The 14,562-nt window shown below is 45.8% G+C and overlaps 1 protein-coding gene across 4 annotated transcripts; it reads right to left on the reverse strand.

The window, feature by feature from the left end:
* Nucleotides 1-5,676: 5,676 nt before the first annotated feature.
* On the reverse strand, nucleotides 5,677-12,567 carry LOC112897092. Of its 4 annotated transcripts, none has more exons than XM_025965291.1 (10): nucleotides 12,442-12,567; nucleotides 12,141-12,366; nucleotides 9,824-10,220; nucleotides 9,545-9,682; nucleotides 9,363-9,466; nucleotides 9,063-9,284; nucleotides 8,337-8,906; nucleotides 6,736-7,157; nucleotides 6,247-6,340; nucleotides 5,677-6,178 (listed from the first exon to the last, which is right to left on the reverse strand). In XM_025965291.1, exons 3-10 carry the CDS (start codon nucleotides 10,217-10,219, stop codon nucleotides 6,061-6,063), a joined length of 2,064 nt encoding a protein of 687 aa, XP_025821076.1. In that variant the 5' UTR covers nucleotide 10,220; nucleotides 12,141-12,366; nucleotides 12,442-12,567; the 3' UTR covers nucleotides 5,677-6,060. The 4 variants fall into 4 exon arrangements, with proteins under 4 accessions (XP_025821076.1, XP_025821075.1, XP_025821073.1 ...); XM_025965290.1 differs by having other exon boundaries at nucleotides 8,337-8,831; nucleotides 9,824-10,246; XM_025965288.1 differs by having other exon boundaries at nucleotides 9,824-10,246.
* Between the last annotated feature and the right edge of the window lie 1,995 nt (nucleotides 12,568-14,562).

The raw sequence follows: 14,562 nt of genomic DNA on the forward strand, positions 1-14,562 counted from the left end.
GCCAGAGGCTGGCCGGCACTGCCAGATCGTGGCGGCGCACCGCGGCCGCTTCCTCCTCAGGTTCGCCTCTCTCTTCAAGAGCAAGACCTCTCCCCAGGATCTCCAGTGCGCCGACGACTACTTCGTCTACACGCCTGTCATCCCCGGCGGCAAGCCGTCTCTCGCTCGCCATTATATCTGCGCACGCAGCAGGAGAGGAAGAAAGTAGAAAACATGTGAAAGTAGAAAACATGCCGGAGGTGCGGTGGGTGGAGGCGCTGTTGCGGGAGAAGCACGAGGAGCAGCAGATGGCGTTGGGCGTGGATGTGGACCAGGACATCGAGCCCTCGTCTTTGATCCCGGAGAACCTCGGCCTCGTGGGTGTCGGCTGAGCTCTCCATGTTTCGCAGCGATGGTGGTGGCCCTTCTTCTGCTTGGGAGCTCAAGCACTTGCCGCTTGACTACCACCAGGGCATGCGCTGCTTCAGGCCGCAAGCTGTGGTGCCCTTTGGCAGCTGACTGTGTTGGGTCGACTACCGCCGAGGCATGATCCTTGCCGACGACGTGCTGGAGCTAGCACAAGAGCGCCAAGCTCTACTACGTCGTCTTCCCTCGCGTGCCTCCGACCGGATGCGAGGACATGCACCGTGGCGTGTGCGCCACTGATGGTGGAAGGTTACTCAAGTTTGTTGATGTGGTGGCCAACAATCCGCAACGCCGCAATGACACCATTTTCACCTACACGCTGACCAAGACGGAGGCCGGTCGCATGGAGTGGGTCAGGGACGCCGCCGCCCCGACGACGGCCAAGGACCGCATGAGGTTCCCATGTGAGCATGGACAAGCCACACATCATTCACTTCTTGCTCTCAGAGTGCACTGACTACATCGACACGCTGACGTTAGTCACCGTCGACATGGACACTAGGACGGTGCTGTCAGTGCGCCCATACATCAAAGGGGAGCAGGAGCTCTACGGTGAAGATGCTGACCTGGCTCACACAAGATCAAGTCTTTTGCAGCCTTTTCTCCCTGCTGAGTTCTCCCGGTTCAGGTATTTTCTCTACACATACATTCATTCGTGCCAGTGTTATTAACTAATCGTCTCGCTATTGTTTGGCTGGTATGATTATAGAAATCTACTCGTGCTAGCTAGCTAGTTCCTTTCATCAGCATATGCAATATCTATATATTCATCCGAATTGGTGTTAACTAATTGTAGTCTCGCTATTTGTCAACATATGGATAACCTGGCTGACCCACACCGTACCCTTCAAAGTTGAACAGACTGAAATTTCCAAGTACAATCAGTATAAGTTAATCAACCAGTACGCTGAGCAATAGGCAAGGGAGCGAAGGTCCAAAATTTGAAATGATGTCTGTTTATCTGTTAACACTGTAAAATAACATCCACTGTTGGTATAGTAAAACAAGGCATACCATTTTGCCAAGTGACAGCTGTGTTTATTCTTTTTTTCCTAGCTACATCAATTATTCTTGCAAATTAATTGGTCCATAGTGTAACTTTTACAGTTTTACTTCTAAGGGCTAAAGCCCATGCGTTGCTACAGTAAAGAATTCTGAAATGGGACTCGTCGGGTTAATAATCATTAGCTTTAATTTTGTTGGATCAAGCTTGTCTTTTACTCTCTTTTTTTAAGGACATGTTTGGATCCCAGGTTCTAAACCAAAGTGACTAAACAACAAAAAAAATAACTAAAAACGTTTTAGTCCCATTAGCCCCCAAAGAGGAGCTAAAAGGAGGAGTTGGGAGGGCCTGCCCGTCATTTTAGTCACTTTGTTTTGAACTTTAGTTCTTTTAGTCACTTGAGAGGGTTTGACTAAAATTTAGTTACTGCTTTTAGTCATTTTGCTTTTGGTCACTTGATCCAAACAGACCCAAAGCATTGTCTAAATTGTCCTGCCGGATCTTGTCCGAGGTTTGGGCCGCTGGCTGTAGTGCAAAGTCATGTGAACTTTTTGTATAAATAGCTGTACAAATGGATAGTGAATGCCTTTTAAGAATGCATATGAGGGTGGTAACCAGAAAATCATTCTTTTAATCAGTAATATATGACAGAAATCTAATTATACTCTGTCCTAAACGCGTATGATTGAGACAAATTCCACCCATTTGGTGCCCCATTCTGATCTTTTTCTGTTTTGTATATCGAAGCTGAACCTCGCTCAACATGTTGAAGGTACAAAAGAATGAAAGTAGAGGAATGAGCCACGCCACATCTACCATCTTCACCATTGTTATGTCAGTATCATTCATCTCCATGGCATGAGAATGCGGTTTAGGTGTTTGCTGTACAAGCTAAAAACATGATTAATGGTTCGGCGACATGGAATGGTTCACCTGTCATGTGTAACGCCCCGGGTGTTAATTACCTTATATTAGGGCTAATGATTTGTTAACATGATCGTTAGCACTAATCATGCATGCGTATTAATAATTTTTCTTTTCTAGAATTTTAACACGTGCCAATGAACTCCCTTTTAAAATGTTTTTTATATATAAGGGTTCAGATGTGTTTAATTTCTGTTTTCGTCTAATAAATTTTCAAAAACCTAAAACCAATGTGGTAGTGCTTTGTTTGTTCTTCGCTTTAGTCATGATTAGCACTTAGGTTTAAGTTGGAAAAGTATTTTAATTCCGGTCCAATGTCAGACAAATGAAATAGATGTACACCTCCGAAATTCAGAGTTAAACCGTGTTTTTCCCCAAACTTTGATCTCATGGATCTACGAATCAGTACCCCTAATCAACAAACTTTGTGTATGAAACTTGAAGCCCTTTATACCACCAGCAAATCTTAGTTCAGGTTCTTGATTCATTTATGCCTGCAATCGCGCGAAAAGAAAAATCGACGCAAAGTTAATGGTCTTCCGCGAACTGGGAGCTCTGTCTTAGCCTGTCCAAAGCTTACCTCTGCTCCCGTCCTTGCTTGGCGACCGCGCGACGCGCGTCGGCCATCCACCGCCGGTGAGCCTCGGCGTCGCCACACGCCGGCTCCCGCGCGGATCGCGCTCGCACCGTCCTTCGCGAGTCAAACGCGGCGTACACGCTGTCAGCCGCGCCCATGACCGTGATGCCATCACCAGCGCCTCCTCGCCGTGCGCTCGCCATCGTCCTCGCCGTCCTTCATTGCTGGGCGCTCGTTCTCGACACTGACCGGCATGTGCGGCCTCCAACTCCACCACGCCTTCCTCTCCTCTCCTCTCCTGCCCAGCCCAGTCGTCCCCTTCCTCTCTCCCTTCCCTTCCTCTCCGCGCCCCTCCCTCTCTTCTTCTTCCTCCAGCTGCAACAGAAAGGAACGAGACTCCCTGGGCCGCCGGCCACAAATTCGTTGGCCTCCCTCCAACAATCCCAAACTCCTCGCATCCGAGCACCCTCCCTCCCGACAAATTTCGATATTTGACATCAAATTCGCGCGCCTCACTTTTTTTGACATGCAATTCGCGAGCTTTTTAAAATATAACCCTCCACACGCGAATTGTTTCCATTTGGGAGATTCTCCTCCTTTTCTTGATTTTACGATTTTCTTTTTCATTTTCGTTTTTTAAGAGCACTTGAAGTGCCGGTTTTACCCCTCTCTCTTTCGCCCATCCGTGTCTCTCTCGCTCGCAAGAACTTCTCATCAGTCATCACCGCCAGGAGCTCCGCCGTCGCCGCCTAGGGTGAGGCCCCCGCCACCGCCACCCGCCCGGCTGCCCAACAATGGCCTCCTCCCGTCGTCCTCCTCCCACTATGCGGTGTGGAGGCTGGTGTGGTGCAGGCGACGCGGACGGCGCCGTTGAAGACGCGGGAGGCGTGGTCCCGCAAGGCAGAGGGGAACAGCAGGCTGGACGTGCTCACCATTTCAGGAGAGCAGGGACCTCGCGACCTACTGCGGCGGCGCGGTGTGCAATGCGTGAGGCTGGCGTCCAATGCAGCCTCCGCCGCCAAGGCCGTTGGCGCCCTCTTCGGCTCGCTCATCGCGGGTCGTCCTCACGGGCCTCGAGTTCGAGAAGGCCATCAGCCTGTCCCGCTCGCTTCCCCACCCGCCCTCCGCCTCCACTTATTCCTCGTCACCCCTTGGATTCGAGGCGCCTACCAGCAAGATGCGCACGCAACTCCAGCACACTATCATGGCCGGCGAGCTCCTTCACAGCGGCGCAGATGACCTCCAGCACGGGGAGCATATCCATGACATCCCCTGGCCTGGGGCTGGTCAGCAGCGACGCCATAGTTCTGGCCTCGCATCCTCGCGGTGAGAGACGAGAGAGAAAGGGATGAGCGAGAGACCAGAGAAGGGGCGAGCGAGAGAAAGACCGCTGGGATCCAATCAGCGGTGCAAAAGCGTAAGGGTAAAACCGTCTATTCACTAGACCTGTAGAATGAAAAAAGAGAAAAAAATAAGAGAAATAGAGAAAAGGAGACGGAATCCTGCAAATCAAAAGAATTCGCCTGCTCAAGATCATATTTAGAAAGATCTGCGAACTGAGGGTTGAAACAAGCGAGACGTACGAATTGGATGTCAAATATCAAAATTTCTCCTTCCCCATCTACCTTCGCCCTCAACCCCTTCCCATCACCATCCATGGCGGCCGCGGTTGGGGACTCACAGGAATCGCCTCGCCATTGCCGCCCTCGCCTCCGAGATCCACCTCACTGTCGACCCGTCATCTTGGCGCCTCTCCGGCCAACCTAGGTATACAAATCGAACCCCCTCAGTTTGATGATTCTTGTGCCCTCCATCGCGCTCCCATTGTTTCCGCTGCCGTTCCCAGGCCTCGCCGGCGGCCATGGTCGGCCAGCATTTTTCGTGCACATCTCACCCATGGTAGTGTTCGTCTCGTGATGCTGAGCGTTCCTGTAGTGCTCCCCTCGCCGGAATCTTCACCGCCGGCGGGTTCCTGCTTTGACCAGCGCACCGGTTGGTCTTAGCGCGCAGACCGTGGTCCAGCTAGGTTTGACCCGGGGTCCGCGTCATTGCGGATGAAGCGTCCACGGTGACATTGTGGCAGGTGCGGCTCACGCTGAGGCATCCACCTGCTGCTAACGGTGGAGTTTAACGAAAAATTACCACTAATGATATTGAAGGGATGGTCTAAATTACAGGTTAAATTTTCAATGGCAAACTTAAATATGTAAAGAGCATTTTTCAAATATTTAACAAAAATTCTAAATCTGACTCTACGCATTAGCTTTCCATTTAAACTTGAATTGAACAGTGTTTTCATTGGCTCTCTGTACAAGCTAATGATTCAAAGTGAAATACGCCCAAATTCTGGATGCTGATATGGTAAGAGCCTCGAGACCTGGCGCTTCTACATCCAAACTCCAAGCTCTGATCATGGGCACTACAATCCTACACTTTAGTCCTCATACCGTCCTCAGCGCGTGAGCAACAGTGAGGTTTGACCGCCGGAGGCGTCTTTGCAGCAGAGCAGAGCACGAGGGTCAGTCACTCAGTCCAGCCTGGATTCATTCTCTTTCATAAAACCACAGCTAGCACGCAAGTGCCAACACATAATTCAACAAATACGCCGAAACTGTAAAAACCTAACCGACTTTTTAGAACCAACACTGCCACTGCAAGAAAAAAAACTGCGAGTAGAAATAACCCCACTTCAAAAACAATCAAATGCGACTATAAAAATTCGTTGAAACCATAAAAGCAGAAAAGAACCTAGGTTCATTCACATGTATTCATCAACATCTTTTTTCGTGTGAAAATATCCACTGGTGGAATCCGTATGCAAATCCAAATTGTAAATAAAAAATTATGATAAAAAACAAGTATATCACTGAATCATATGAAAACATGGGTCAGCCCAAATGTGACAACTATGATTGTATAAAAGCTGATGCACGCATGAAAGTTAAAATATGAAAGCTGAGTAATATGCAAGATATAACCCAGGGTGAGGCATCATTACTGATGATGATACCCAGGGTGGGACAACAAAACCTGGTCATGTGTGCCAAAAGATCTAGATGCAGCCATACATGATCTAAATCATGCTGCTGAGTTAGGCAATCAAAACTGGATTTGTCACTGGGTCAGGCAGCTAATGCAAAACTTCACTCTGTCACCTCTTCGGTGCACATGAAAGGACAGAACCATGGCAATGCATCCAGTATTCTGTAATGCCAATGTTCATCCAGGGAAATGAAGGAGACGGCTGCAGTTGCAACGATGAAGGTACCCTGAACATAGAAACATTGGAATTTACAATGATGCCGTCAAAGGTGGAAAAAAAACTGACAGATTGTACCTTTCACCACTAAGGATCCCGTATGCCAATTGTTTGCAGAAGGAGAAACCAGTCCTGTTGAAAACTCTCTCATAATTTGATCTGATTACTTGGACTGCAAATAGCATCCTTTATGTTAGATTACTACCAAATGAAACAACACCCAGAAGCAACTGCAGGCTAGTTCTTCAAATAGATCCACAGATACATTACATCCAATAGCAAGCACACTTTGTGCAAAGACATAAAACATAAAGCTAGGCTGCAAAAATAGCAGTATAGCATGTATTCCAAAGTGGGGGAACTATTTAAATTTGGACTTTAAGTTTGTTGTTCACTACCTATCTTAATATTTATGATTCCACTAATGGAAACTTGCCATGTAGAATGACACGACATGCTGCTGCTGATGTCATTGTAAAAATCCATATCCAACAAAGTAATAATGTATCAACAGTTCAACTAAGAAAGGTCTAAGGCTTCAAGCAAAAGTCAAGAGAAACATTTTACCAAGAGTGGCATAGTTGCAGTTAAGTTCTGAAACTAATGTTTCTGATTGTCCATGAACGGCATCCTTTGTTTTCGTTTCACTGCAACCTCTGATTTGATGGGTTGATAGGTCATCATCTTCAAAAGCACGTCCACTTGATGGCACATGAAGGAAAAATATTCCAGCAGGAAATCTTTGCCTCCTCATCACCCATAGAGTTAACTCAGCATATGGAGTAGATTGGATTACAGTGATTGCAATTTCCAGCATCACACACACCCAGATAACAGTTGTTGTCAAGATAGAGAAGAATACATAGAATACAGAAGTTGTAGGTATAAGAAGTAGAACTGGTGTAAACAGCAAGGAACCAACCACATGTTGTTCAACTGTGTAGTCATAGCTATCTAACCTCTGCCTAAGAGGATTCCATTTGCGCCCTCTGTTATGGCATAAACAAATTATCAGCAAACCTACAAGATAAGTATGAAAAAAATCTGACAGAGAAACAAACATTTCAGCATCTCGGTTGCTATTGTAACAATATTTATCACAGTAAATGAAGAGCCAATGAATAATAACAAGTAATTAAAATGATGAGCTTTTAGTTGTTGTTTTATGGTACAAACATTAAGGTTTTACACTCATTATGAGTTCTGGCTCCATAACTTGCTTCTAGTCATACAGAAAAATATAAAACCATAATCAAACATGTAATTTCTGACATAACTCTGACAAAATATTTGTAATTGACTAATTTATACGGAGAATATTTCATTTCTAATATCCAGTGATAATATTCTAATACAGTTAACAGAAACAAACTGTTGCTGTGAAAGTAGTAATGGTTACAACAACCTAAGACTATAATTCACATAAAATATCTTGCAAACATTTCTTTTTGTGTGTCAGCATGTGTTTGCACTATCTGAAATAGTTTGAAAAACTGAAGAACCTGAATAGCTTTTATATGAAGAACACTTTTGTATAAACTAAAAAAAGGGTCGACCAACCTAGGAGGAACTATATTGTAAATAAGAAGAAATCGGGACCCAAATTCGACTTGGACAGGACTTGAAAGAGGATTGTAGGGGTGTGCACCCAGACCCCCTACCCCACCACCACCACCACCATCACCACCACCAAATTGGGTAGGCTCAGTTCCTAGTTTTGTAGAAACTGTCTCATAAGTTTGGGAAGTGATTTAGCCAGGGATTTTTCCTTTTACATTGGAAAATTAGGATGTTCTTCAAGACTGTGCAACTCTACCTTCACTCTTCCATTTATGCAATAACTTGGCAGATCCCTTACTCTGAACTTTCTTGTTGTCCAAACTAGCCCAGCTTTGCGTCATGTTAAGGGTTTAAGGGCCAGAAAATTCAGTAATCAATAAAACAACACAATCAGACAGCCTTCAAAATTCAAGTGGACAAAGATCCAGGTGATATGACTTATTTGTACAAGTTAACCAAAACATATTTTTCTCAAAGCAAAACTAGAGAATTTATCAGAGTTAATGTTTAGAAAGTAATCAACTCACTCATTCAGTATTAAAATTATGTTGCTCTTTAGTAATCTCTTATTTGTCAAGTTCGACACAAGTGCACCAATAGTATGTTACCTGAAAAGACGCCACAAGGATGCTACCGTCTGAATCTGTCTTGAATATATCGATGATATTAACCAGTGAAGCATGGTAACATGCAATGTAGCAAGCTGGATAATATCAATAAAGAATGAAACTGGAGCTGTCAGACCTAAAATGATTCCAGAAAATGCAATGCCTTGAATTATATGCCTCAGGTAGCCTCCCACGAAGAACCAAAGGGTAGAGTAAATTTGAATTGCATTGAGAGAAATCATGCCTAAAAGCTCTGCTAATTCTGTATTCAGCTTAAAGCCAGCTGGAACACCCATCAACCACACACAACCAGATCGCAAGATCGCATCTGTCATGTGGTGGACAAGAGCAACAGTCCAAATACAAATAGTCTCTGTATTTAATAAAAATGCTGCTCCAAGGACAAAACCCATCAGGAGATCCACAGCGATACTTGACCACAAAGCATGCTTCCGAATTGCAGCTTTGTGTGCATACTCGACATTCATAGTGGAGCTGAACCAAGGACAATTAAAGTGAAGCTTAGTAATCTGAACTTGAGTATATGATAAGTTGTGTCTAGTGTGCAACCTACAAAGATTCTTGGAAGGACACTATGTCATCGCCTATGTACATGTTAACTCAGAAGGATAACTCGAATTGATATACCAATATGACACAAGAGATTAAAACAGCGAGTAAAGTTACTGTACAGATTAAGAAGCTACAGAGCCATTATTAGTGTACCTTAGGGAGGTATCTTGGAGGACAAATGGCCAGTAAAGAATTTGACAACTGCGAAGATGAATGTTACTCCACGAATGTTTGAAAACCTTATGTAGCATCAAGTACTGAGACATATGGCTTAAACATTTCTGGAACACTAGAATCATGATGTAGAGAATAGTTGATGCTGAAGCCAAAAATATTCCCATGCAGTGCCATGTCACTTGAACTAAGACATCATATCTGAATAAGCAAGTAGCAAGGTAAGAGCAGACAAAAGCAGCAGAACAGTGAACAGAGAAGTCAAACAGTAATACTTACACAGATGCAAAGACAAAATAAGCCCCAGAGCTGCTGGCAGAGCATTCCTGAATGACCGGTAGTCTAGCTGCATTTGAACAATTGAGCGCCAAAAGAATTGAATCCTTCAAACAAATGTCAACTGACTTAGCAGACTATTTAATGAAGAAAGTAATAGCATGCAAAACCACTCATGCACATACCAAATCAAGAAATGACGGTTGCTTTTGCAAATCATTTATCCAATTTGGCTTTTTGAAAGAAGCCTTCAACTTACGAGGTGCATCCACACCCAGTGAAAAATGGTTTCTGCCAAAGGTTGGAACCTCATATAGTATGACCTAAACACAAATTGAACAAAATATCTCATTAATTTGTCAGAATAAATGGGACAATAACTGAAGAGGCGTATATACATGATGGTTCACAAAAACTTTTTTGCTAATACAAGGATATCATAAACATAGCTTTGACTTACATACGTGGCAATGATTGATTTCAATCTGTTGGCCATCAAGATACAAATGGCAAATAACTGTTTGATTTAGGTTGCTCTTAAAGCTCATTCCAGATTTGCAAAAGAGCTGCACCCAGCTACCCTCTTTGACTGCAGACTTTCTGCAAGCATCCAGAAAACCATCTAACACACAACAATCACATCTCCATCTTCTATGATCGTAAATTGGATGCTGATCCCCATTCCCAACTGATCCAATACTAATACTGTTTCTGCTTGTGCCAAAATGTTCTTTCCGAACAAATTGTGCATCCAAGGGCAACTGTTTAGTACAGCAGTATTCTTCTAGCTCTCCAAGGAAATGTCGGCCACAATCCCCAAGAATGGTAAATGTAGAAGATTCTTGCAGGCTTACTGGCATCCTTTTATTCGAGGAAAGAACGATGGTCTAACATGAGAGACAACATTTTGAAAATAGGTTATGAACTATATAACCAATTAATATAAACATGCACTACATTTTTTCTTTTGGAGGCTTTTTTTTTGGGGGGGGAACTTTCTTTTGGAGACTTTAGCAGCTATATCAGTACATAAGCCAAAAAAACTGCCCTTTAACATTCAAGTTGCAAAATTAAACTGGTAAACAGATAAACATAGCATACTTTCGTCCGTAGATTATTTGAGTTTCTTAAGCAAGGAAAAAGGAAATTCTGACATAAACAACCTACAAGGCAGATCTTTGTACGTAGTAAAGCAACCTCTGCAGTTGATAAAATGGACCTTAAAACAGCTCAAAACAAAGTAATCCAGTAAGAATCCATGGCAAAGGTAGGACTAAAATTTCAAACATAAAAAAAGGCTATGCTTTTAAGTGCCGCCTAGGCACCACCCGCCAGAGTTGATGGAGGACCAGAGGAGAGGGAAGAAAGTGAAAACAGAGCAGAAGAAGAGTGGTGGGATGTAGAAGTAAAGGGAAAGAACATGACTAGGAGGCAAGAAGTAGATAGACCCACTTGGTTCAGGAGACTGATTGACCTTGCTCAGTCAGTCACCTAGACACATGATTGACCACTGAACCATGCATGACGTCGCCTAGCCCACCTATCCCAGCAATGTTGGAAAATCAAAGCAGCTAAATGGCAAGTAGCACCTATGCAACTGAGTAGGAAAATTCAATAAAAAAGGCTGGGCGATGTGAAAGTAGAAAGATAATTTGAGGATTAAAAAATGTGTTCCTTCAAAAGCAGTTTATTGCTACTTTCTTAAGTAATAGCTATCTTCTCTTCTGCATGGTGGGCTGTCCAAAAGGCCATCTTAAAGTTTTAATGTTTCCAAGTCATTTTTTTTCCCGAAGTTTCCAAGTCAGCCTTGGAGGACTAAAATTACAAAAGCAAAGGGTATAAAGCCTTTCCGAACATAAGTGCACTAAAACAGTGGAAGGTTATGCGAACAATTAAATTCCATTAAATTAAAATGCGTGTGACCATTTCCCTCTGTGGCTTTTGAGTTGGTTCAACGCAAACAAGCTAGAATGGAGAAAGTATTGACAGAAAGCATGATGTTTTTAGTATGTGAACAAGGCTGCAACAATTGAGCAATATGATCCTGGTAAGTGGTAACAAAACATAATCCATGACAACCATAGGTTGTATTATAAAAAGGTGGAAACAAAATTCGAGGATGCAACCAGCAAAACCAGATAACCAGCACTTGCATGAGGAAAAGCCATCATCAGGACATAACTAGCTTTTGCATAAGGAAAGGCTATCAGCAGCACCAGGTAGCCAATGTCACTTGCTAGAATTAATTGTAGCATGCTAGAATGCAAGTGTTGGCACACATGACCAGGTAGCCAATTTCAACTTTTTTTTCATGCTAGAATGAAGGAATTAAATTGTGCTAAAACAACACAAGCTTGGTAGATTTTATTTATGCGTATCTAGAAGCAAAAAAAAGGGAATACAGGACAGGAGTTCATGGCTCTTCGTTTCCTGAGGCCTTCATTCTCTAACCCCTCCTCTACCCCAACACTTTGTTTTAAAAAAAAAAAGATGGTGGGTGCCTTTGAAAGGACAAGAAAACTCCTCTTGGGTGCATATTTACGAACAGATGTCAGAATTTGCCCATTTAACCCTTTTACAATAGGTCTACTTCTATATTAGAGAAAAAAAGATTACATCGTTCAAGGACCCATGTAAGCTGAATTGGACATCTCAGTGGATAATTTCCTCTTTAAAACTTAATTACCCAGTAGATCAAGCAACAATGTTAAACACGTCTAACCTGACACCGCATCATCTGCACATATAAGCTCCGAGTTGAAAATGGTATCAAATACTGACCTGGAGAGCGTCGAGGGTGGCAAAAGACCGCAGGATCTGATCCTGGGGAACAGCTGCGGAGACGACAATGTCGAGACAGCCGGAGCTGGTGAAGAACCATCCGAACAGGATGAGCCTTGCAGAATCGGGCCCCTGCTCGAGCTGCAGCTCTTGGCGCGGCCACCAGATCCTGCATCGCTCGATGGCCATCCCGCCGGCCATGGAGCCCTCCCCCGACGACCCCGAACTGGGAACCCTAACCCAGTTACCACCATGCATCAAATCCGAGAGAGGAACGAGGAGCAGGAGCAGGAGGACCCACCTCGTTGCCGGCCGTCTACCACCACCCACCAGAGTTGGAGGTCCAGACGGCGCTTGATGCGCTCCAGGACCTGCGCCTCTCGCCGGCGCTGGACGGCTCCGGCGACCTGGAGGGGCAGATGGCACTCGCGCCTGGGCCGGTCAGTGCGCCTGGCCCATCTGCGGTGCCGCTGGCCAACAACAGCGGCCCGGCCTCTGGGGTGCTGGTTGGGCCCGTGACCACCAAGGCAAGTGGGCCGGCCCGGGGCGCGCCTGCGCAGGAGGCAACGGCAAAGGAAGGCGGCTCAGTTCGTGAGGAGCTGGCCCACGAGTCCGGCCGGGCCCTTCTCCAAACAATGGAGCCTGGGGGGCACTGCGGAGGGCACACCGTGGCCCACGGACCCTGGCACAGCGCTGCGGGCTGCGGCCGCGGTGCAGTGTGCACGCAGACGACGACGACGAAGCTCCGGCCAGTGACGGCAGCGCCCTGCGCGCTCCGGCCATCAGCGATTTCTTCACCACCCTGCTCCGGCAATGCTGCCACCGCCGGCGGGGCGCCGACAACGTAAGCGTCGCACATTCGATATGTCTGCTGTAAGAAGAAGTGCCCGCTTATCATCTAAACCCTCCATGCCAGCTGTGGAGCGCGTCCAACGCAACCTATGGCGCAAGCTCGGCCTCGCCGAAGAGGACTACGCATCCGTCGAGGGGGGCCCGCTGCCGGCGCACATCGTCGCCGCCATGACGGCCATATTCGACCTTGACGACGTCGGCGCCGACATGATCCACGACGCGCCGCTCCAGGATGCGGGGCATGCTGTGGATGACCTGCAGCCCGATGCCGTCTCGGCTGCTTGATGTTCGCCTGGACTGGGGAGTAGTTCACCACATTGCCATTTATCAGCCAAAAACTTATGTCACTGAACTGTTCGTGCACCGCCCTGCTGGCTGCGACCTTCGGGCACGACTAAGACACAAGCCTTGAATGTGCCCCGGCGAACTACGACTTGCGAACTCAATGTCGCCGTAAGACCTTCGAGCTAAACTAATCCTACGTCACACGCCGCATCGACTAAAGATCTCCACAAAACGGCAACACAGATGCATTTTAGAGTACACGAATAACGACGTCAATGTTCTTTGTTGGAACATGCTGTTGAGAATATAAGTAACCGCAGTATTAAATTTCGTATGAAATAAATCATGATGAACACATGAACTAGCATGCATAGATCTAACATACTAGACAGCATAAACAGTATAGCCAGAATTTCATAACACATGCTTAAGAGATAGATAAGATCACAGGTTATGTTCTGAGGTTTGGCTGGAGGGTCGACGACGACGAACCGTCGCTGCTGATTACGACAAAGGCAGTTGGCCGTGAGGCGACGGAGTTGGGTGGAAGACGCGTTGTGGTGAAGATCTTAAGCAGTCGCGCGAAGCGTTTCCCAAAAACCTCATTCGCGGTCTCCCGCTACAGGATCCCAAAAGACGAAGAGTTCCGGAGACCTGCTCTCCATTCACCGGCGCACGCCAGCGCTCGGGGTGAAGAAGGCTACGGTGGTGACGCAGCAGCGAGAAGAGGTAAGATCCTAGCTCGTTTAGATATGTTTTTTTGCCGATGGATCTTATACAGAGAGAGAAGTCAAACCGACCTCGTGTCACATTAGCGATCTAAACCTATTAGATTTAGAGTTTAGATTTATATATATCTTAGACTTAGAGTCCAAGTCACCAAAAATAAATCGCAAGGCGAGGGGCCGGATTTTGGCGGACCACTCACGCTGTGTTGTGCGCCCTCACCCGGGCCCCGCCCTGGCACGGTGGTGTGCGCGTGTGGTGTTTCTCATCTTTTCCCCGTCACATAGTTTAGAAAGGTGGAGATAACCTCCATGTTTATGATGGTCATCCCACTCCTCCACTGACAAGATGAGATCAAGATTTGCATCATTTTCCGTTGCACACATGGATCTTTAAGATTTAAGATTTATAGGAACTCTGAAATTTCCAATGGGACAAGCAATTAATTCTAGCATGTGCGAGGCCTCAACAATACGGCGCGATGTCTTACTGTACATCAAATGATTGTAGCTACCCACCGTCAGATTGCATGATCGGTGGTTCCTCAGGGGGTTCCGAC

The sequence above is a fragment of the Panicum hallii genome, chromosome 6 (genome assembly GCF_002211085.1).
Source record: "Panicum hallii strain FIL2 chromosome 6, PHallii_v3.1, whole genome shotgun sequence".
In the NCBI taxonomy this organism is placed as follows: domain Eukaryota; kingdom Viridiplantae; phylum Streptophyta; class Magnoliopsida; order Poales; family Poaceae; genus Panicum; species Panicum hallii.